Consider the following 23854-nt stretch of genomic DNA (forward strand, 5'->3'; position numbering starts at 1 on the left):
ATTGATAAACACATGATCAAATTCAAAAGCCATAACATACTTCGGCAGTATGTAAAAGGTAAGTCAATTGCATAGGGTTTCAAAATGTGGTGAAGGTGCTGTTCTAAAACTGGCTATTTGTTTGACTACAATTTGTGCACTGGGAAGACAAATGGTCAAATTGAATATGGACTTGGAGAAGAAGTGATTCTTGAACTGACTGAAAATATTAAAGATTATTTTTTTCAATTCCCCGTTGCTGCAATATAAGTTATTGGAAAGAGACTTAAATGCAGGAACTGTACGAGCAAATAGAAGCATCTGCCAAAGCCAGCACAAACTCCACAGGATAAGACCATGAAAAGTGGAGATGTGATGGCTTAGCAATCCAATAGCATACACTTTGTCAAATGGATGGAAAGTAAGCCAGTAAATATGCTCTCAAACGTTGCTTCTGCCTAGCCTCTCACCCTCTCCTAGAAAAAACAAAAAAAAAAGGCTCCGGCAAAAATATACAATAGCCACATGGGGGAGTGGATATCATGGATAAAAAAAAGTATATTGTTTACACCAAATTGATGGAGCAAGAAGATGAAAATCATCTTCTTACCTAGAACACTCTCAAAACGGAACACTCTCGTAGAAAAAACAAAAAGAAAAAAAGGCTCCGCAAAAACATACAATAGCCACATGGGGGAGTGGATATCATGGATAAAAAAAAGTAACATACCAATTCGACCATCGATCAAAACATAAATAGCCTACTATCTCAGAATTGTACATGACCTTATTGACATTGCAATAATCAACTGGTATATTGTTTACACCAAATTGATGGAGCAAGAAGATGAAAATCATCTTCTTACCTCCAAAAACTTTCGCAGAAGTGTAGCCCGTTCCTTGATTGGAAAGTTTAGCAGCAGGAAGCGTGCTTCTCTTTCAACAGCCATACTAACAGAAAAACGGGCAAGATATACAAACAGTGCTAATTTTGTTGGGCACACAATGGAAAATGCCAAAAAGAGTCAAAAGTGAAAAGTTTGCACCAGCAGGAAGCTACTAAACCTCACCAACAATCAATGTTTGGAATGTAACGTTCATCTTTGCTTTTTGAAAGACCACAATCAGGTCTTTCACAGTGCTGACTTTAATTCGAAGGCATAAAATTTAGCCATGGCATTGAATTTTTTAATGTCTTCTGATGATGCAAACTTCTATATTTTGTTTCTTCACTTTTGATTGTTTTGCACATATTAGCTTATCTTCATCATCACGATATGAAATAGATATTCCTGTTTATTGAATAAAACTGTTTTACTTGATTCGTGCTTACAACTGTATAAATATCCCACGAAACCAAAGTGTTCTTCTCTGGTGTTTATCTTCATTTACATGAAGCTATACGATGCAACATGATAAACAAAAACCCTTAAATGTAACATAATTATATGTTACATGTCGTAAAATAAAAACTAAACATATTTTGTGTTATTTCTTTGTTAATTGTTGTAAAATTACCTGCCAATAGTTAAAATACAATGTTCAATGTAAAAAATAATAGTCTCAATCTCTTACGTACTTTAAAGGGTTATGTGAAACATGTTATGTTTAACATGTTATATTTCTGTGAAACATGTTATGTTTATGTAAAACATGTTATGTTTATGTAAAACATGTTATGTTTATATGAAACATTTTATGTTTATGTGAAACATGTTATGTGTATATAAAACATATTATGCTTATTAGCGTGTTTGATTCCTCGCAAAATGTTTCATGGTGATATGTTTGTAATTTCAGTAGGGTTTGGATTAACTAGTTGTAAAGTTGCTTGAAAACACAGAACTGCATAGAAGGTGGTTTGTTTCACAATAGAAACACGATCGTCGTGAGCATGTAACAACCCCTATATGCTAACACTGTACTGCATATAGTTGCTTATAACATTGTACTTACCTATGGAATCAATATTTTTAGGATTGAGCTTAGTAACTCTTATATACTAATCTGATTTCGTTCTATCTGACCCTCAACTCAACGACTAATATTTTTTATTAGCTTCTAAATTTTAATCTCACACTTGCAAAGTTTGATGAATGAGTTTAAAATTATGAAAAATTTGATAAAAAAAATAGCTTTTTCAATTTATTCTTATTCGAAAAATGTCAGGAGCCACAAGGAACGCGGAAGATGGATGCAACTTTAAAGCTAATTTAAGGACAGGGAGGATATTACCAAACCGGGCCGTTCATCCTCACATCGACGTGACCCAAGTGTTGGTGAACAAGAATACAGGAAACAGTAACCCTTGCAGCTACAAAGGATCCATTGAAATTGACTTTACTCGAATGAAGGTAACTACTCGAATGAAGGTAACTACTCGAATGAAGGTAACTACTCGAATGAAGGTAACTACTCATTGGAATGTTATTTCATTTATCAAAGTATCTTAACATTATAACAGCATTAACACAACATTATTACAACAACAACAACATTACAGCAACAACATTATTACAACAACAACAACAACAACATTACAGCAACAACATTATTACAACAACAACAACATTACAGCAACAACATTATTACAACAACAACAACATTACAGCAACAACATTATTACAACAACAACAACATTACAGCAACAACATTATTACAACAACAACAACATAACACCATTTTAACATTATTACAACAACAACATTACAGCAACAACAACATAACAACATTTTAACATTATAACAACATTAACATAACATTATTACAACAACAATATTAACACAACATTATTACAACAACAACATTATTACAACAACAATATTAACACAACATTATTACAACAACAACAACATTATTACAACAACAATATTAACACAACATTATTACAACAACAACAACAGCATTACAGCAACAACATTATTACAACAACAACAACATTACAGCAAAAACATTATTACAACAACAACAACATAACACCATTTTAACATTATAACATCATTAACACAACATTATTACAACAACAATATTAACACAACATTATTACAACAACATTACAGCAACAACATTACAACATTTTAACATTATAAATTGAGTTTATTTCCAACAACATTCGGTAATCATAAGTTACACTCAATCTCAATTGTTTTGATCGTGGATCACCTGAGAATAAAATGCTATGCGAATTAATTGGGATAATCAGTTTTTAGGTTTGTGTTTTTAAAAATATGTTAGAGAAAATTACCACCAGAATATTTCCTTTCACTTTCGATTTATTTTATTGCAGACAAATTGTCCATAGTGGTCAAATAAACAAAACGACAAAACAAGCAAATCAGGCTGTGCAATCAATAAGTGATCAACATAAACATAAAGAGATCAACATAAAGAGCTTATTGATAATATTTGAAGTAATCAGGCTTGTAAAAACAGTCAGAAGTCACCAACGACATTACTAAACTTATGGCAGAATTAAAAAACATTGTAAGGAGGAAAACATGTTCTTTTTCAATAAAGCGTCAAAAGTAACGACATAAAAATTAACTTGTTGCTCACATGCACTCACAGAAACACGTGGCAGATTATAAAATAAATGGCACCCTTCATTTTGTCAACAGTCAAAATACATTCATTGTACACATCATCTGTCCCCAAGTGATTGGCAACATCAGCAACAACAATAAGTTTTAACGGCTCCATGGTGCAAGAAGAATTGCAAACAAAGCCTGCAAAATGGTAGTAGTGGACTCTTTCAATAAAGAAAAAATACAAAACCTTTTCCCCGTGTTGCTCAGAAGTAGTTCTCAGAAAAGGAATTAACTAAACAAGATCTTGCTACACTTTGGAGATAATGCATAAACTTATTACGCAAGCAAGAATAACAATATTGGATTAGCTAAAAAATTCTTTGGACATTAACCCAGGGATGGAGGAATCATTTTAAAAGTAGGTGGGCCCAAAGGCGTAGCATTCAAAGTTAATCAAACTTCTGGGGGGCTTCGCCCCCCAGACCCCCATAACATTGCTGCATTTCTAATTCTTCAAATCGTTTATACATTGTGTTTTCATGATTGCCTTTTGTGCCAACCAGCAAAAAATTTCCGTTTTTATGACCGATTTGGCCAAACAAATTGCAAAATTGTTTAATTGCTCTACAGCGCTGTACAAAATATGGCAATGTGCACACAAATAAAAAGGCAAAATACACCCACAGTTATAATCTCAACCTGGGAGAAATAATCTGCAGCATTATACAGTAGGCCTACATGCATGCACTGCATAATACGTAACGTTATTATTGTTTTAACCTTAGAGAACAATTAGATTGATTTATAGATTACTCCACCAATCACACGCAACCACACCCACATGTGCTGCCCATCAACAGTTGGGCTCAACAGAAAAGTTTGAAGATTAGATTTCATCATTCACAGGCCAACAAAAAAATTTTTTTTAAAGGCACGACATGTCAGAGTCATTTTAGGGTATTTCGAGGCCCCTGATTCCGAAATTGCCCTTATTTTTTTCGAATTGGCTCTAGTTTTTGAGATAGCCTACGGTACAGAAAAAACATTTTTTTTTTGCAATTTTGAGTCCCTATAAATTTAACGTTGTGTTGTTTACTACATAGACAAAACTGAAAGTAATCCCAGGCGCATTTTTCAGTTTTATAAACGCTATTTAGAACCAATCACGTTGATTACAACCCAAACAAACGGCTATTTAACGTTTACTGGCCTAGTAACAATCAAAATACGACGTGAGACAAGCCTTAGGATACAATTAAGATGTAGAATATATAACTTGTGCTTTGCGTTAATATGTTTGTTGACTTCAACAGTATCAGGCTTACTAACTAAGCTACCAAGTAGGCTACAAACAACAAAATGCATAGGCTACATTGTTTTGCTTAACAAACTTGACAAATAAGCAAAACAAAGCCATTGATGAATAAACGCAATTCTTTATTATGGTAGGCCTACTATAGCCTACTGAGCAACACCCATCAAGGTACGAAGGCCATTTATATAATTACAGAATACAAAGTTGTGTTCTTCAATGAAGTAGCTTCTTAAAATTTTATCCTTGTTACGGAAGAATGTAATCTTGGTTCGAAATTCAATTCCTGGTACGGTAGTTTCAAAAATTCCAAAAAATTAAGTGCACGTTTGGAATAAGGGGCCCTAAAATACTTTAAATTAACTCTCACCTTTTGTGCCAAAATTTTTTTGTTGGCTTGTGTAATCAAACTAGTGTGTATCAAATGAGTGAAGAACTTTTTTTTGGAACTCTTCTAATTTGCCGTTTTCGCTGCCTTTTCAAAGAAATTTGGCTTAAAAGTGGGTGGGCCAGGCCCACCCCGAAAATAAAGTAGATGGGCCCAGGCCCACGAGGCCCACGTGTTTCCTCCATCCCTGCATTAACCTATTAAAATTTTTTAGCAATATTTTCAAAGCAAAACTGTCTGACAATTGAAGTCAAATTAAACATCCACATCACAATAGAGATCATCATCACGTGTCGTCTCCGTTCCGAAGTTTGGCTGTCATTTTCTTCCACATGTCACATTCTTCCGCTAATCTTTTTGTTTCCCCGATGCTTGACAAGCCAATATCACATCAAAATAAACAGCCAATTTAAGTCATAATAAACATCTGCATCATGATAAAGAGCCGATTGAAGCCATACTATACATCCACATCACAATAAAGAGCCCAATTGAAGAAATAATAAACATCCGAATCACGATGAAGAATGGATTTCAGAACAGCACCGTTGTTGACGTGTGCTTGGTTGGCCTTGACTGGTTGTTACAAGATGTCGATTTTAGACTTGGTCAGGCCTTCCACATTCAACTGCAGCAAGGTGATGTTTTCCCATACGACAACTGAAGTTGGCCCCCCTGAACAGTTATTTGACATGAAAGGCACATGCTCTGGGTCGGCATCACTCTGGCGATGTAGTTGCATGGAGCACTGTGAGCTACAATTGCTGTCTCGATTTGTTGTCATTCGCTTGATTGCAAGAATCAATTACCAGGGCTCACCACAAGGAGGTTGACAACTGAAGCCCCAAGAACCGCTTGAAGTCATAATACACATCTAGATCACAATAAAGAGCTAATTGGTGTCATAATAAACATCTAGATCACGATAAAGAGCCGATTGAAGTCATAATAAACATCTAGATCACGATAAAAAGCCGATTGAAATCATAATAATTTCTGCACCGCAATGAAAACCTAAAGAAGATGTGCTCCGACCTCGTTTATTAAAAAGAGCATCAAAAGTCCTAAAATCAAATGGAGAACATTTAAAATATTACATGATTTTTGCGCAGCTTATTATCATATTAATAAACAAAATATAGAACAAATTACGTTTTTCCACATCCTAAAGTAACTGTCGCATTTAATTCTCCAAGTACTTTATTTACTAATGTTATCAGATGATGTAATGGATATGCAATTGATTTAGTTTCGCCTTTAGCAGCATGATCGTTGCTTACTTGTAGATTTTTACCCTATCTAAGTACGAGCTATTTTCGTACGCGGAAAGTACGTCACGGGCTATCTTAGCCCCGTGCTAATTAATCGCTAATAACGGGAGCTATAAAAATCACAGAACCAAAATATTTCACAAGATAATAGCCATGTGTATTGTGCGTATAGAAATTAAATTTTTACCCAAAAAATTTATTGAAATAAAGTGTATGAGATGAAAAGACGTCAAAAATTCGGTTTTTATTCTACTTTCCCAAAAATAACTTCACAATTGAAAGTTTTGAATTGTAACATAGAGTTATGCTAAATTAAACAACAAATTACTTTTGCTCATAAATATAAGGCAGTTTTGAGCGTTTTTACATTTCAATGTAATTTCTATTGCATTAACATATAATAATAACTAGCATTGCACGAAAATGTCATGCCACCTGAGACGAAATGCTTATTGTGAAGGACAGGAAGGTAGAAAAATGCCCAGTGTAGGTTTAGAAAGTTCGCAAAGAATAAAAACTAAAAGTCAAGAAATTTCATATTTCTACATTTGGGACCTTATGCCACTAGATATATTGACTTCTAACATGTCGTAACGTATGTTTATCGTATATCACCAATTCCTTCGTCTATTTCAACAGAACGTGACATTGAGGCTAACCTATTCCAACCCAAAAGGTTCTCATATCCAAATTGGAACCGGTCATTATCCATCTCTAATGAAAGGATATTATAGATTTGGCTTCAGGTAATGTTCTTGTTGGATTATCAGAAATGGTTAGTAAAGCATGCAGTGGGTGTATAAAAAGACGCAATGTATAATATGTCCACAGGAACTTGAACTGAAGCAATAATCACTTGCAAACTTGTCTTGTTTATTAGCTGGGTAGTTCATGCATTGAACTGTGGGTTGGAGAATTTTTCACTTTACGAATAATTGGAACTTTGATCGCTCGCTGTGATCATATTGTAAAACATATTTTGTCAAAATGTTTCCAAACTATATCTATATATTTTGTTTATTGTTTCACAGGAGCAACAATCTCCGACGATTTCCACTCCCACTTAGATTCACTCGGGACAGTCAAGTGTCGGTGACCTTTCACAAAGCAGCAAAGCCATTTATCATTTTGCAGAAAGGTCGCGAGAAAAACATAATTCCATTTTCGACTTGGAATTCGAAACCAAAGATAAATGTTTATTTCAATCAATGGGAGAACAATGTGGCTCCTCAAACCAGTGGATTGTGTGAAGTTTGTGTGTCCTATGAGTTCGGTTCATAAAGCACTGCATGTATTCGATTTATCGCTAATGGCTATTGTGACTCATAGGAACACAACGAGGCAATTTTTTTAGGGTAAATTAACAGACATCAATATAATTTAGTGTTTCCACTTTTAAAAATTTGGTTTGAATAAAAAGTGAAAACTTTAAGAGATTAGAGTTTGCAACCGCTTGCATGTTGGCATTTATCTCATCAATGACATAGCCTAATTATTATGTCATGATATCTTACGTAACATCGCCATTGTGCAACATTGAGCGTCGACGTTGTGAACGCGAATTGCGGCATTGGGTTAATCTCTTTACCGCGCCCGCCTCTGGGTCTCACCGAACGAACGTGCCTCCTGGACCAGACTTGGACAATTCTAGTTTTCTAATTCAATAAATTAGAGCGAAATGTGGGTAGTTCTAATCTAATTCGGTAAAAACTTGTTTGCTCTAACTATAGTTCTTATCCAACCTCCAGTTTTACTAAAAATTTTGGTTTGTCCAACAGTATGTTTTGGTAAATGGAAGGATATTGCGCTCTTATCAGCGTTATATAAAGAAAATGCAATAAAACAATCAAGATCAAAGTGTCATTCCATCCCTTGAGCAGCAAAGTCTTAAAAAATTCGATTAGTTCATCAATTCACTGACGTCACAATGTATATTATGACATTAGTGGTTTTGGCGCTGTGATGGTGGAATGACACTTTGATCCGGAGTTGCCACATTGGCGTTTTTATCCAACTAAAAAAAGATATGTGATAACTGCGTCCGACTAATTTAATCTAGTTTTAGTTCTACTCCAATTAGTGAAAACTTGGGTTAAAGGCACGCACGTCCAGTCATACTTTCTTGACATGACCTACTTTCTTCCGACAACTGCTGACGCAAAATCCAGCGGTGGAGTTAACCCCTCTTAATTCCTATTCAATTTCACGCTGAATAATGTTTTACTAGATTTGCAGACAATCTTGGGAGTAGGGTGTCAAAAACTGCTGATAACTATAAAACTATACTGCACGAAAATGTCATTTTATTACTAATCAAAGATGAATAATTTTTAGAAGAAGTCATAAAACTTCAGTTAATTTGAGCCAGTAGCTTTTATATAATCGATGAAAGTTTTAGATATGGACGGAACACGTCCACCCGTCAGTCCGAAAAGGGTTAAATTACTCTAATTATAATTTTAATCTAATTTCGAAAGACTACAAAAATTCTAGTTGTCCAAATCTGTCCTGGACGCCCGGGTGTGGGTCGGCGACCGAACGCCCCGTCCCATCAAAGCGAGGCCAAGCGCGCGCGCTGCCGCGGCGCCGATCACGGACGAGAGAGAGCGCAGCCGCGCCACACTCGGCCAGGAGACGAAAAGAAGAAACGCGACCTGAGGTCGGACGAGAGCACCCGCCGAATTTAGGCATATTACTAAGCGGAGGAAAAGAAACTAACGAGGATTCCCTCAGTAACGGCGAGTGAAGCGGTTCCGTCGAGCCCACCCGACCTGTGAACAGACGCCACCGGCCCGAGATAACTAGATAGATAAATTAGATAGTTAGATAATTCTAGTTGTCTAATTCAATAAATTAGAGCGAAGTGTCGGTAATTCTAATTTAATTCCGTAAAAACTTGTTTGCTCTAATTGAAGAGCCCAATTCCAAAACCACGTAAGTGCCACTTTTACCAAAATTGAGTTTACAATAATACAATGTCATTAGGTAGAGTATTACCATAGGTACCTACTATCCATTCCTTCCTTTCCAAAATGTTTTCTATCTGCTTCAAATTCGACACTAAAACTTGCGTTTTTTTCCAAAACCACTTACGCACCATCACACTTTGTTGCCAAAACCATTTGTTTCCACATTAGCCAATCATATTAAGCCATTATATCACATGACATCGCCTTAAGCCATTGTATCACGTATCACGATCAGCGATATCACGTGACATATCACTGATCGTTAAACCGTTTTTCTCATCATTTCGTGATAAGCAGCAGTGTTACCATTTGGCAAATTTTACTGCCAAATTCGAGAAATATGGCAGAATTTAACATTGTTTGGCAGTAAAATTTTGAGTTGGAAGAATTTTGGCAAACTTTTTCGGTGAGTTGGCAGTCAATTGGCAGAAATTGAAATGTGTTTGGCAGTTTGAAGCATCCACTGTCTGACAACACTAATAAGTAGTGTTATAGGCTTGTAGCCTACTGTTGCAGTTACCAACGGTGCTTTGTAGTCTACTTGAGCTTGATAGGCAGGGTTGCCATACCGTCCTTATTTCTAAGATTCGTCCTTATTTCAAAGGGCAATATCTTAGAAAAATTAATTGTCCTTATTTCTTTCTAAGAAATGTCCTTGTTTTTGATTTCAATCCTTACTTGGTCTTATATTCAACAATTACAAATCTTCTATCTTTTTTTTGGGAATATATCAATGAGTGGTATTAATTTGAGAAGCATCCAACATTCCAACACACATCAACTGGACCCTGCTAAAAGATCAAACAGTTGAGTATGAGAAAGTTAAGGAGTTGGCGAAACAAATTGATCAGCCAATGGCAATGAAGCATGAGTTCTTCGATGAGGTCTCGGCTGTCATTGCTCTGCTCAAGAAGATTCCAGATGTTGTATTCCGCAAGGATTGTAATTCCGCAAGGATGAACCTGAAGAAAAGTGGATGAAGATCTTTACTAGAGATGGATTGTTTGCCGTTGCTCTACAAGCTGGTTAGCGACATCGTCTCCCTTCTAGTCAGTAATGCGTTTGTGGAGCAGGTGTTCTCTCTTGTTTCGGCTCAGTGAACGCTCAGTGAACAGTTCAATAGCCAAGTTCAATAACAGTCCACTCGTCAACTAGTAAAATAAGTTCAAAAACTGATGAGCTTATCTAGCATTTACACTTACAGGAAAATCGATCAAAAATCATTGAGTAAACATGATTATTACGTCGCGCTTACACCTGTATGCAGTCCTTACATAATTTCCTGTAGTAAATGATACAATTTTGAAACGTTTTATCACGGATTTATAGAACTCTCTGAAATTCCAGGTGGACCACGTTGAGAATCATTGGCCTACAGCCAGGGATGGAGGAACCACGTGGGCCCGGGCCCACCTACTTTTTTTCTGGGAGGGCCTGGCCCACCCACTTTTTAAAGCCAAATATTTTTAAAATAATAGGGAAAGATTTGACCAAAATAACGTGCAGTTGTTTGTGATCTAAAGTAATTTTAGCTGCAGCAAGGGTAGAGGATGCAGCAACTTTGTCTCTAAAATAAGGCACTTAAACCAGGCCAGATGGGGATATTGATGTTAATTCTCTCTAAAACGAACTTTTCTTGCCACAGACTGGTGGAAAATTCCTTAAAAAGCAGATTAACCCAAGAGCACTTGAACCATAGGATGAAAATCACAAAAACTTGTTCGATCAGGTTGATCCCACCTCAATTTGCCAAGAATTTATTGCTTTCAATGATCGTATTATTAACTTTTTGGGGAAAATTTCAAGTGTAATACAATAGCAGTCACCCATATAGTGACAGTTGAAGGAACCTTGTTGTTGTTTGATACCAGTAGGCCTATTATATTTGTATATTGGTGGTGCAGCTGTTGTGTATGCACATAATACTGCAGACTGTTACTCCCGGATAACTTTGCTAACTGTTATATATGTGTATAATATACCAGTACCGCATTATAACTGTAACGACACTCTGGACTGAAAAGCACAAACTGAACAAATGATGCGAGAATGATTACGAGTAAATTATGCGGTGAGAAATAGATCACATGAGGTGTAAACTACAGGCATTGGACAAAATATTAGAACACACACAAAAGGAACGATGAGCCACAGGCGAATAACTGCCGGATGAGAGATAGATTGTTACGATTGATTCTTAAGGCTTCCATGATCTTAGTCTGAAAATCAGATCTGCCTCGAGAGATGATTTTAAATTGGCCGACCGAAACATTGTCAGTGCACGTTTCACAAGAGGTGATGTGCTCTTTAATTGCACTTTTAGTTGTTAGGTTTAGGTTTAAGTGCTCCCTGGCCCTTGTCAACAAATGTTTGGTTGACATACCAATGTAGCCTATGTGTTGTTTCCTGATGAGGACACACGTACGTGTCGAAAACGTTTGAGTTTATTTTAATTATGTTATATTTTTTGTGTGTAATAGGCTAAAGTATGTTAAACCCGCTAAGGTTACTATGTTTTATTTCTCTATGGTTCAACAAACAAAGCAAACTCTCTACCAAAGCTTTATCACTATAAAGTAATTTAACAGTTTTGTAAATGTTTTGGGCAAATTGCGCCCAAAAATGGAAACTTTTCGCTTGTTGGTACGAAAGGCAATCATGAAAATTCAATGTAGCCTATAAATGATATAAAGTATTTGGAATGCAGCAATGCTAAGGGAGGTCCGGGGGGCTTTGTCCCCTAGAAGTTGGATTGACTTTGACTGCTGCGCCTCTGGGCCCACCTACTTTAAAAATGGTTCCTCCATCCGTGCCTACAGCGTTGTTCAAATGTCATATCATTTTTGGAGTAATTGATCGATTGTAAGCTTGTGGCATCTTTAAAGTTAGGGCCCAGTCAGAGGGGAAATTCTAAAGAAAGCTGTCCTATTATCTTTGCAAAGAAAATTTACTTTGAGAAAATAATCAAGGTGTGGCGCTGTCAAACCCAATGCTTTACATTACCCTTTTGCAATTGAAGCTGTAAAGACGTTACTTAAATGCATCAAGTTGGAACCAACAAGAGCTAGATCGCAAGTTGAATCAATGCTAAAGTAGCCTACAACTAGCAGTTTTAAAGTTCTGACTGCTTAGCATTATGTGGATAACGGTCCTAAACAAGATTCACTGATGAATTTAATTCAATTCAATTCAATTTATTTTTCTTTGTCAGAATGCAAAATAAATGATATTGTGAAAAAGAAATACAGTATCTGTTGTGAAATTTAATGTTGCTTCAAGTTTGTTTGTTTGTTTGTTTGTTTATCTTTATCCTGCATTGCGGGAAAGCGGACTTGAGCGCTATGCATCGGTGTACGCCTTCCGACGTACACCTGACCCACGCTGCAGCCGACTGCAATGTCTGTTTCCGGTTGTCTAATCTATTTATGACTGAACTTTGGTACTACCCATTACTCGAAATCGACCACTGGGTAGAGGCAATTATCGTAAAGTTTCTTGCCCAGAGAAACAACAGCAAGTGCGGGTGGCTGGAGTCGAACATACAGGCTCTCGACTGCGAGCCCAACGCGCTAACCACTCGGCCACTGCTGCCGACAGTTGGTGATGCGCACTGCTTCAAGCTGATTAGTCGGCGCGGCGTCTAATCCTTGCTTTCTTCTTTGTGTTATTGTTGTTGCTTTCTTGCTGAACGTGCAGCTAGATGGTTGTGGACTGTTTACTTAGTTATTCAGTTATCTTATGTTAGGTGCTTGTGATGGGCAGACTTTAATTTGTGTTTGTTTATATTTTGTTTAGTTGATTAAAGCCTTTACTTTAAGGTGAAACAATATGTTTATTTTTATCTGATGTTCATTACAATTTAATCAACTTAATACCAAGACTATGGATAAACTATTAAAGCTATCTCGCCTTGACCTTGACCCAAGCTCTCCTACTGCATGCAAAGAGTGGAAGCATTGGAGAAAGACATTTGAGTATTTTGTTGAAGAAATGGAACGGGGTGAGGCTGGCAATAAGCTTAAGCTGTTGGTGAATTGTGTTTCACACAATGTTTACGAATTCATTGATGAATGTGACGAGTACGATGGAGCAATTGACATTGTCCATAATTTATTTTCGAAGACCCCACATGTGATTTTTGCTTGTCATTTGTTGGCAACTACAAGACAACAGCAAGGTCAACCTCTTGAAGAATTTCTTCAACTGCTTAAAAACTCAGCAAAGATTGTAACTTTACAAATGTGTCGGCTGAGCAACATCGGATAGAGGCCATCCGTGACGCCTTTATAAATGGACTGTTGTCACGTACAATCCGACAACGGCTTCTGGAGAATGATGCGTTGACTCTAATTGCAACTTTCAATCAAGCTCGAACGTTACACATAGCACAGCAAATTTCGGAGGCATATGATGCTTCTATGCTGGCGGCAGTTACTTCAACGTCTACAGAACCAAACGATGTAAATCGCGAAGAAACCTCGGCGATGACCAAATCGAGGAAATTGTGTTTTCACTGTGGTCAATCATATCACGACAGAAAGCATTGTCCAGCGCGAGACTTAGTGTGCTTTAAATGTAACAAAAAAGACCATTTTCCTAGAGTTTGTAAAAGCAAAGGAACTGCTGATACATCTGCTTCTGTCTATTCGGATGCCTTGTGTGTGATCAAAGAAGCCCCTCAATGCTTGTCTCATGCCACGCTAAATGCTGTTATTGACGGGAGAGAATTATCTGTCTTAATTGATACTGGCAGTTCCTGTAGTTTTATAAACAACGAGACAGCGCGAACGTTGAAGCTTCCAGTTAACTCTTCCTCGTTACAGATTTCGATGGCTTCGTCAAACCTTAAAGGAAATGTTGTAGGTCATTGCATGACTGACATAATGATCAACCGACATAATTATCCAGATGTGTGCTTGCGAGTTCTCAACAATCTGTGTTGTGACATTCTGCTGGGTCAAAATTTCCAAAGTCGACACAAGTCTGCTATATTTGAGTACGGAGGAAACGAAGAGGATCTTGTTGTGTCTCCTCATTCAGGATTGTGTGCTCTAACTTCAGCTTCCGCTGCTGTGCCATCGCTGTTCTCAAATTTGTCTCCAAACTGCAAACCAATAGCTGTGAAGTCGAGAAGATCAAGCTTTTATAGAGGCCGAAGTGTCACGTCTTCACTCTGAAGGAATAATCAAGCCCAGCATTTCTCCTTGGTGTGCTCAAGTGGTGGTAGTGAAGGATGAAGAAAGCAAGAAAAATCGTCTTCGCATAGATTATTCGCAAACGATCAATTTGTTTACAGAACTTGACGATTATCCCTTGCCCAGTGTCACAATCAATGTGCGAGGTCTCGCGACGGGCTGCTTTGTATCTTGATCGAGTGTGCTGTTTTGATTTTGTAAAATTCTTATGCTATAGGTTATCATCGGTTATTGACCTGAAGTAACCTGCGATTGCGAGATCTCTATTATGTAATGTGTTTCCAGAGCATTCGAGACATTCATTTCATTTCATTCATTTCGATACATTCATTCTGATTCAGTCGTTCTCATTCTGATTCAGTCGTTCTAGCAAGCGGACGTATTTTTCTTCTCTGATCAAGCGACCGCATGGTTTGCTAGCTTCTCTAACAGCACGACAGGGAAAACAACTAGAAAGCTACAAGCATTGTGCCATGTCGCAGAAAAGCAGGAAAACTAACACAGAGCAAGGCTCATTTGAAAGTATTGTTAAAATGCTGGAGAATTTTGAGAACAAGTTCACCAAAAAACTTGAAGAAATCGAAAGTAGACTTTCGGAACAGGTTAGGATTCAAATGGAGTCTATAGAGAAACTGAACAGAACTACTACTGCCCTAGAAGTTAGAATTTCCGGCCAAGATTCACAAATTAAAGCGTTAGAAAACTCAAATCAAGCTCTAGAACTCGAACTCAATCAATTTAAAGAAAAAAGTCGAAAAGAAACTTTAGCTAAGGAGCATTACGAAAAACGGCTGAACATCTTAATCCACGGAATCGAAGGAGATAAAGACGAAAAGAAACACCAAACAACAGAAATCGTCAAACAACTTTTAGAAAACACCCTTGATTGTAATAATATTAAACTGCTGGACTGCCACAGACTGGGCTCTAAACAAACTTCAAGTAAGTCTAACCAACGACCAATCATATTCAAAATTTCTAGTGTGTTGGTAAAAGATAAAATCTTTAAGTCACTAAAAGTTCTCAAGAGTTATAATCAACGACATAACTGTAAAATATTCTTCACTGACCATCTTCCGAAACAAATATACATAAAAAAAAATAAATTGCTCCCACGATTAAAGGAAGCTAAAGAAAATAATGAAAGCTTCAAGTGGGTTACCTCCCCCGGTGATATAAATCTTTATATCAACGGTAAGCTTGTTGATGTTTAGTGTACCTAAGATATGTGTTTAGTGTATAAGATATGCAACATTCACTCAATTGCATCCCATAGCAAAATCAGTTTGTGAAACTAAGCAGGTGTGTTTCGCCTTGGTTTTAGAACCCTTCCGGCGCTTGCAAGCACTGATTGTTTCCTTCGGTGCCGTAGGCATTGTTGGATTCCTTCGGTGCTCCGGGCACTAGTTTTCTTTCGGTGTTTGTGGGCACTGGTTGATTCTGTTTTGCTTTAAGTGTAGAAGCAATGAAAATCATTGACATTATGTTTTTAAAATAGTTTCCTTTGAATACTCCGGACATTCATTCAACGGCCTAGTTTTGTAGACACGAATGTGTACTATACTTCTTTATGTTCCATTACCCTGGCATGAATAGCCTATGCATACTTGCCTGCGAACTGTGATTAACTTCTGCTCTCTCTGTGTTGATTTTGTTAATAGTAACATTTAATTTTTTACAAAACCTTATCATTTGTTTGCTTGTTATTTGTCTAATGTCTTTCACTCATGCATCTGCGTGGATTATTAGTGATGATTCAATGTTTTTTTAGTGCTGAATTGATGTCTGGCTACATCACATTTGGCCTTCCGCGATGCCACGTGATGCTATTCTTTTGCGTGCTCTACATATCTTGAATAAACCCTGCGTGCTGATTACCGCGTCAAACTGTGCTGATCCACATATCTCGTAATTAACTGTACCAATAATGACATTTCAGAGACCCATGTGTCCTCGAGTCAAGCTGCTGCTCTTGATTCAGACGCAGAAAATGCGTTCTACCTATGCGATTCTCTTAATCGGTCACTAACTCGCAACTTCAATAACTGCGAATACCACAACATCAACTCTCCTACTTTTGAGACAATTCGTAGTGCATCATTATTTGTTATTCATGTAAATATCAGGTCATTACAAAAAAATTTTGACTCTTTGTACGATTTTCTTGCTAACTTCGACAAACTTCCTGATGTTATTTGCATAACTGAAACTCGTATTAAAGTCACTCCTCTGTCAAATATTACTCTACCTGGGTACGAGTATAAATACGTTAACTCCATTACTTCTGCAGGTGGAGTTTTGATTTACGCATTAGACAAATATAATATCACACCCTTGAAACCTTTTGAAGTGCCTTGTGTTGACTGTGAAAGCTTATTTGTTAATATAAGTAACACCACAACAAGCGCTAACATGAAAATTGGCGTAGTATACCGTCACCCAAACACCAATATCCAACGTTTTGTTGATGCTCTGGACAGTGTGCTAAGTAACTTAAACAAAATGAATCAAACCTACTATATATTAGGTGATTTCAATATCAATATTTTAAATGACATTCTCCCTTCGCCGGTCACAAATTATCTAAATATGCTAAACAGCAATGGTACTTGCCCTATAATTACTCAGCCAACAAGAGTTACTGATAAATCGTCAACACTAATTGATCACATTTTATCGAACGATGTCTCTCATTCCGTATTACCGGGAATAATTAAGTCTGACATCTCTGATCATTACCCTACTTTTTGTATAATTTCCCACGTTGACAACCCGCATCAACACAAACCTCGTTTCTACAGAGACAAGCGTAACCTTGATTCGGCTTCTTTCATTGAGGACTTGAACTCCCAACTAGGCACGTTTCTATTGGGTATTAAATCATTACAACCTCAGGAACTGAATTATAAATATAGCGAACTATTACAGATTTTAAAAAACGCAATTGACAAATACGCTCCACTGAAAAAAATGTCAAGGAAAATGTGCAAGTTAAAAAGGAAGCCGTGGATTACCAGTGGGCTGTTTACTTCAATTAAAAATAAGCAAAAAATGTACCAATCGCACTACCTGAAAGGGAATCAAACAGACAGGCTAGAGTACAAAAAATACGCAAATAAGCTCACCAAATTGAAATACATTTCCAAGCAAAATTATATACATTCGGAAATTGAACTGAACAAATCTTCTCCACGTAAAGTTTGGGAAGTCATTAACTCACTGCTGCCAAATAAACAAAAATCAAAGCAAACAATCAATTCCATTAATATTGATGGAGTGTCATCAAACAAACCCATCGAAATGGCGAACCAATTCAATAAATTCTTCTGCAACGTTGGAAAAGAGATCTCTGACAGCGTTCCGCTTGCCAACGATAACAACTTCACATCCTACCTTACAAACCACGCTCCTTCTTCTATTTTTCTTGAACCAACGACTGGCGATGAGGTACTCAAAGAAATCCGAGCCCTAAAACCCAACAAAGCAACTGGCTACGATGACATTTCAGCATATTTCATACAGATCGCCTCCGTGATTATTGCCCTGTCCTTCTCAAATCTTATTAACTATTCCTTTCAGTTCGGTATTTTCCCAGATACATTTAAACTTGCCAAAGTTGTACCCGTCTTCAAATCTGGAGACAAACTTGAGGTAAATAATTATAGACCTATCTCCCTTTTATCGTCTTTCGAAAAAATCTTGGAAAAGCTCTTATATAAAAGGGTCTCTTCCTTTCTAGACAAACATTCTGTCCTTGCTCCTACGCAATTTGGATTTCGGTCTGGCTCCTCTACTTCATATGCCGCTATTGATATTATTAGTGCCACCTATGAACACGTAAAAAGCAACCTGTACACAGGTTTGGTTCTCTTGGATCTCAAAAAAGCCTTTGACACGGTATACCATCCCATTCTACTATACAAACTCAACCACTATGGAATCCGAGGTACAGCAAACGAATTATTCTCCTCCTACCTAAAAGACAGAATGCAGTATGTCGCGATTAATAAACAGGAATCTGAACAGAGATGCATAACACACGGTGTACCTCAGGGTTCAACGCTGGGTCCACTGCTGTTTTTATTGTACGTAAACGACTTACAAAACTGCACGTCTTCTGTTCCAAGACTTTTCGCAGACGATACCTGCCTGGTAATTAACGCTCCTAATCCAACCTACTTAGAAAAAGAAATATCGTCTGAATTACTTAACATCAAGAACTGGATTAATGCCAATAAATTAGTTATCAATCCTTCCAAATCAAATGTCATTGTGATCCCTCCTAAAAAATGCAGCTACCCAGAAGATATCAATGTACTTTATAATTGTGCTCAGATCGAACAAGTTAAGTTTGCCAAATACCTTGGCATTATTTTTGACAATGGTCTAAATTTTGAACCTCACATTAATATGCTCCACAAGAAACTTTCTATATCTGTAGGGATATTGTCGAAACTCAAATACATTCTTCCAAACAAAACATTATTACAATTATACTACGCACTGGTACATTCTCATATCGTATATGGGATAACGATTTGGGGTTCATGCTGCAAGACACAAATGAACAAGCTTAGCACCTTACAAAATAAGGCTGTCAGAATAGTAGCAGGTGGCAGGTGGTCTGATCATGTCACACCTTTCTATAAGAAACTTAACATACTCAAGCTTAAAGATTTGTACGAACACGAAATTGCTAAATTCATGTTTAAATTTGATACGGATGTATTGCCTCTGCCTTTCGCACACTACTTTGAAAAAACCAAACTCATGTATAATGCACGTCTTACTAGACACTCTTCCAACGATTGTTACTTTGTCCCACGTTACGCCTCATCCCGACTCCAGCGCAGCATTAAATATGCCGGAGTGAAAGTCTGGAACTCCTTACCAACGAGCTTGCGTAAACTGTCATTTTATTCTTTTAAAAAACAACACAAAAATTCACTCATCGCCAAATACTAGCACGTTTAATTTTGTATTACCTTTATGCTACCGATAGACTACTAAATATACTTCTCTGTGACCATCTTCTAACCCTTGTTCCAATTTTCGTTTTTGAATTATTCTTATCGCAATTTTAGAACTTCTATTGAATCTGGGGTATCTGCTTGACTCGAAGACCCATGGTCTCTTCGCAGATTCCCGTTGCTGGAAATTCCTTTTTATTGCTGTATTTATTGTATTATATTTACCTACAACGAAATAAAATCAATCAATCAATTCATTCAAAACAAATCTGGATTGTTTTGTTGTTTTTCACAATTGCCGAGTGACGTTTGTCATGACGTCATAAGGATGTGTAGCAGTAGATCTGTGATTGCGAAATCTTCATTATGTAACGTGTTTTCTAGAACCTTCTACTCCTACGTGACTATCTAAAAGCTTCTTTAAACCTGCTATAAATAGTGGTGTAAATGATGAATTATTATTATTATGAGTTGTTTATGAGAGTTGTGTTATGAGTTGTGGATTGGTAGTTGGTGCAGAAATATTGGTGATTGAGACTTGAAGTAATTGAATACAAGTAGATGAGAATTGGTGCTGATATAAATTGTGTTCGAAATTAGAGTTATTTGAGAAGCCGTTCGTTAAAGTCCTTCAAGAGTTTTCATTATCATTTTACCGGTAGAACTATCCGATCATTTAATTGACTACTTTTCGGTTCAACCCATTAAACTACGTCATTGAACCTTTCCAAGCCTTTTTTCTGGTAAGAGATAGAAAGAAATCGTGACACCCAGAATAGATGACTTGGTAAATAATCTTGCCAATTGACCTGAAAAGTGCATGCCATCAAATCCGTATAGCAGAAGAAGATAGGCGTTTTACTGCGTTTGAAGCCGCTGGGAAATTATGGAAATTTGAACGAATTCCATTTGGCGTAACTAATGGTGTGCCCGCATTTCAGAGAGAAATGGACCACGTAGTGACGGATGAAAAATTAACGGCAACATTTCCTTATCTTGATAACATAACAGTGGCGGGAGGCACTCAAGAACACGATAGAAATGTTGAACGATTCCTTCAGACAATCAAAAAGAAGAACTTAACATTAAACGAGAGAAAACCATCTCATCTGTTTCAACAATAAGCATACCGTACTTGGTTACACCGTTGGAAATGGTGTAATCAAACCGGACCCAGAAAGACTACGTCCTTTAAGGGAGCTTCCACCTCCAACCAGTGCGAAATCATTGAAGCGTATTTAAGGTTTATTCGCATACTACGCAAAATGGGTTGCGAGATTTTCAGAAAAAATTCAGAATTTGAAGAAAGCCACAAGTTTCCCATTGAATAGTTCTGCTTTACGTGATTTCAACACATTGAGAGAGGAAATAGAAAACGCAGCTTTGCACTCCATCGATGAAAATGTGCCATTTGTTGTAGAATGTGATGCATCGGATGTTGCTGTATCTGCGACACTGAACCACGGGAACCGTCCCGTAGCTTTCATGTCAAGGTCGTTACATGAAAGCGAGCTACATTACCCTGCGATCGAGAAGGAAGCAACAGCGATAATCGAAGCAGTGCGCAAGTGGAACCATTTTCTTGCCCGCCAACACTTCACATTGATCACTGACCAGCGTTCAATGGCATTCATGCTTGACAACCGGAAACGTACGAAGATCAAGAACAACAAGACACAATGTTGGATGTTAGAATTGGCTTCTTTCAGTTACTCTATTAACTATCGGCCCGGAAAAGAAAACGTGGGTCCAGACATTCTTACTCGGGCATTCTGTGCCACAGTACCTGATTCAAAGCTTGCTGAAATTCACAAAGGACTGTGCTACCCGGGAGTAACAAGGCTTTTACATTTCGTACGTACAAAAAATTTGCCGTTATCTACAGATGAAGTTAAGAAGGTGTGTTCTTCTTGTCGCACATGCGCTGAACTGAAATCACGTTTCTACTTACCTCAAGAAGAAAAACTCATTAAAGCAACACTGCCGTTTGATCGAATCAGCATTGACTTTAAAGGTCGATTGCCATCAACCTCACGTAATAAATATCTTCTCACCATAATTGATGAATACTCACGGTTTCCGATTGCGTTTCCATGCCAGAATATGCATTCTACCACAGTGATCAGTTGCCTCAAAAAGTTGTTTTCTATGTGCGGAATGCCGGGCTATGTGCATTCAGACAATGGTAGATCATTCTTGTCCAGTGACTTTAAAGAATTTCTCTTGAAACGTTGAATTGCGTCTAGTAAATCAACGCCTTATCATCCTACTGGAAATTCTCAGGTAGAACGGTACAATGGCGTGATCTGGAAAGCAATCCGACTAGCCTTGAAATCAAATGATCTTCCAGTTTCGTGTTGGGAGGCTGTGCTCTTGGATGCCCTGCATTCGGTTCGGTCTCTGCTATGTGGTCACAGCGGTAGGCTAAACCATAATCTCTTCGTGGGAAAATTGTAACATAAGATTCCCGCATCCGTTCGTCTGTATGTAATGACCGAAAGAAACACTCCTTTGAAAACGTCTATTCAAAATTGTATTTCTGTAAAATTAGCCACCTGGCTGTCGAAAATGGGTTGCAACGCGACACACCACTAGAAACTTGTCACTACAGAACAGATTACTTAAATAAAAGACGGAATTTTCGTCCAGCTGGCAAGCACTAAGCAAACAGTTAAATATGCCTCCAACTTTCAAGCAACCATTTTACGAATGACTAGAATAATTTGCGATATCTCAAACTCACGTAAACAGTAACTGTGACGCAATAATGAAAGACATTGTCACGCAATTCAAACAGGTGTTCAAAGGCGATGATGCAATGTTTCATCAGGTCTTACGAACGATGGTGCAATATTTGGACATTTTCTAGCAATTTCCATGACGTAAGATGCCAGCTAGGTTAAGTAGACCATAACGGCTTTATATGACGTTTGATTTGGTGAATAATTGTCGGGAACACTATGCACCGCTACAAATGCGACACCGCACAAACTGTTTTACAACTTCAATCGGCGATCACCCAATGGATTTTGATCGTTGCCAGCGTGGTTACCAAAATCAGGACCAGTTCTGCTCCGAAAGTTTGTCAGGTCAAACAAGAATGATGATTTAGTTGAAGAAGTTATCTTAACTGATGTTAATCCAACATATGCACAGGTGCGCTTTCCTGATGGGAGAGAATCGACTGTGTCTGTACGAGATTTAGCTCCATGCCAGCCTTCGAAAGACAAACATACTGTGCACGTAGACCATGTAGAACAGTCAAACCTCCAAGGATGCCAGCAAGTAGTTGATTAAGATGCAAATATCGAACAGTTGATTAATTTTAAAGTACCCAGTCCGGTACTGGACGTTATTTCATCAGAGACGATTGAGTCGCATCAAACTGTAACCGAACCTCGTCGTTCGACCAGAAAAAATCTAGAGGTACCTCCTCTTCGCTATGGTATAAACCAGTGGTTCCCAACTCATGGGTCGTGACCATGGCGATCTATACTACTGGCCATCCCAACGTGGCAACAGCCAAACAATGTGGGGGCCTATTAAGTTTTGGCAACTAACAGATATTAGGCGTAAAAAAGGCGTTTTTGCATGAATTATTACTAAAAACAAATACTTCTGGATTAGAAAACGAATTTTTAACATACTGAGTGTTTTGAAAGTTGGGTCACTCTTGATTTCGTGTACCTTGATTCTGTTGATATCTTGATTCTCATGGTATTCTTAACATGTAGCTATTGTCCTGCTTTCTTGCCACTTATTTAATAATATTACATCTTAATTACGTTTTGGCACTGTATTTACAATTTTTAGGCTAAAAAACATTACTTGACCAATGAAAATTGCTGATTTCATGTTGTAACATTTATGTCAGTCGGTAAATTGAAATTTCGTATGGGCCCCCACATTATTTGGCTGTTGCCACGTTGGGATGGCCAGTAGTATAGATCGCCATGGTCGTGACCCAAAGTTGGGTCGCCTGATAATTTTTTTGGGTCGCTTGTTTTTCAGGCATATTGTATCTTGGGCGAAAAAAAAATAACAATAAAAAAATTTAAAACGTGAAGAGATCGATCACAAAACTGGAAAATATAAACACAAGTCATGAAGCGTTTCATGTCGAGACATCGGAAAGCTTTGTAGATGATCGTAGTGCAAAAAGTTTTAACAATTTTCGCTTTTATTATTGTTATTATTATTATTAATTAAATGTAAACCAAACAAAAATTTCAGTCTCAAACAT

At 37.4% G+C, this 23854-nt stretch overlaps 1 protein-coding gene across 2 annotated transcripts in view; it reads left to right on the forward strand.

Annotated features, from left to right (window-relative positions):
* The window catches only part of LOC145767547 (P-selectin-like), a 47916-nt gene extending 40079 nt beyond the window's left edge, over positions 1 to 7837 (forward strand). Inside the window, exons 10-12 of one of the 2 annotated variants that reach the window (XM_082579389.1) lie at positions 2149 to 2369; positions 7117 to 7223; positions 7509 to 7837. In XM_082579389.1, coding sequence (XP_082435515.1) covers positions 2149 to 2369; positions 7117 to 7223; positions 7509 to 7758 — 578 coding nt within the window. In that variant the 3' untranslated portion in view covers positions 7759 to 7837. The remainder of the gene's footprint in view (positions 1 to 2148; positions 2370 to 7116; positions 7224 to 7508) is intronic. The other variant, XM_082579390.1, reaches the window with a different exon arrangement.
* The last annotated feature ends 16017 nt before the right edge of the window (positions 7838 to 23854 follow it).

The sequence above is a fragment of the Aplidium turbinatum genome, chromosome 3 (assembly GCF_918807975.1).
Source record: "Aplidium turbinatum chromosome 3, kaAplTurb1.1, whole genome shotgun sequence".
NCBI lineage: Eukaryota > Metazoa > Chordata > Ascidiacea > Aplousobranchia > Polyclinidae > Aplidium > Aplidium turbinatum.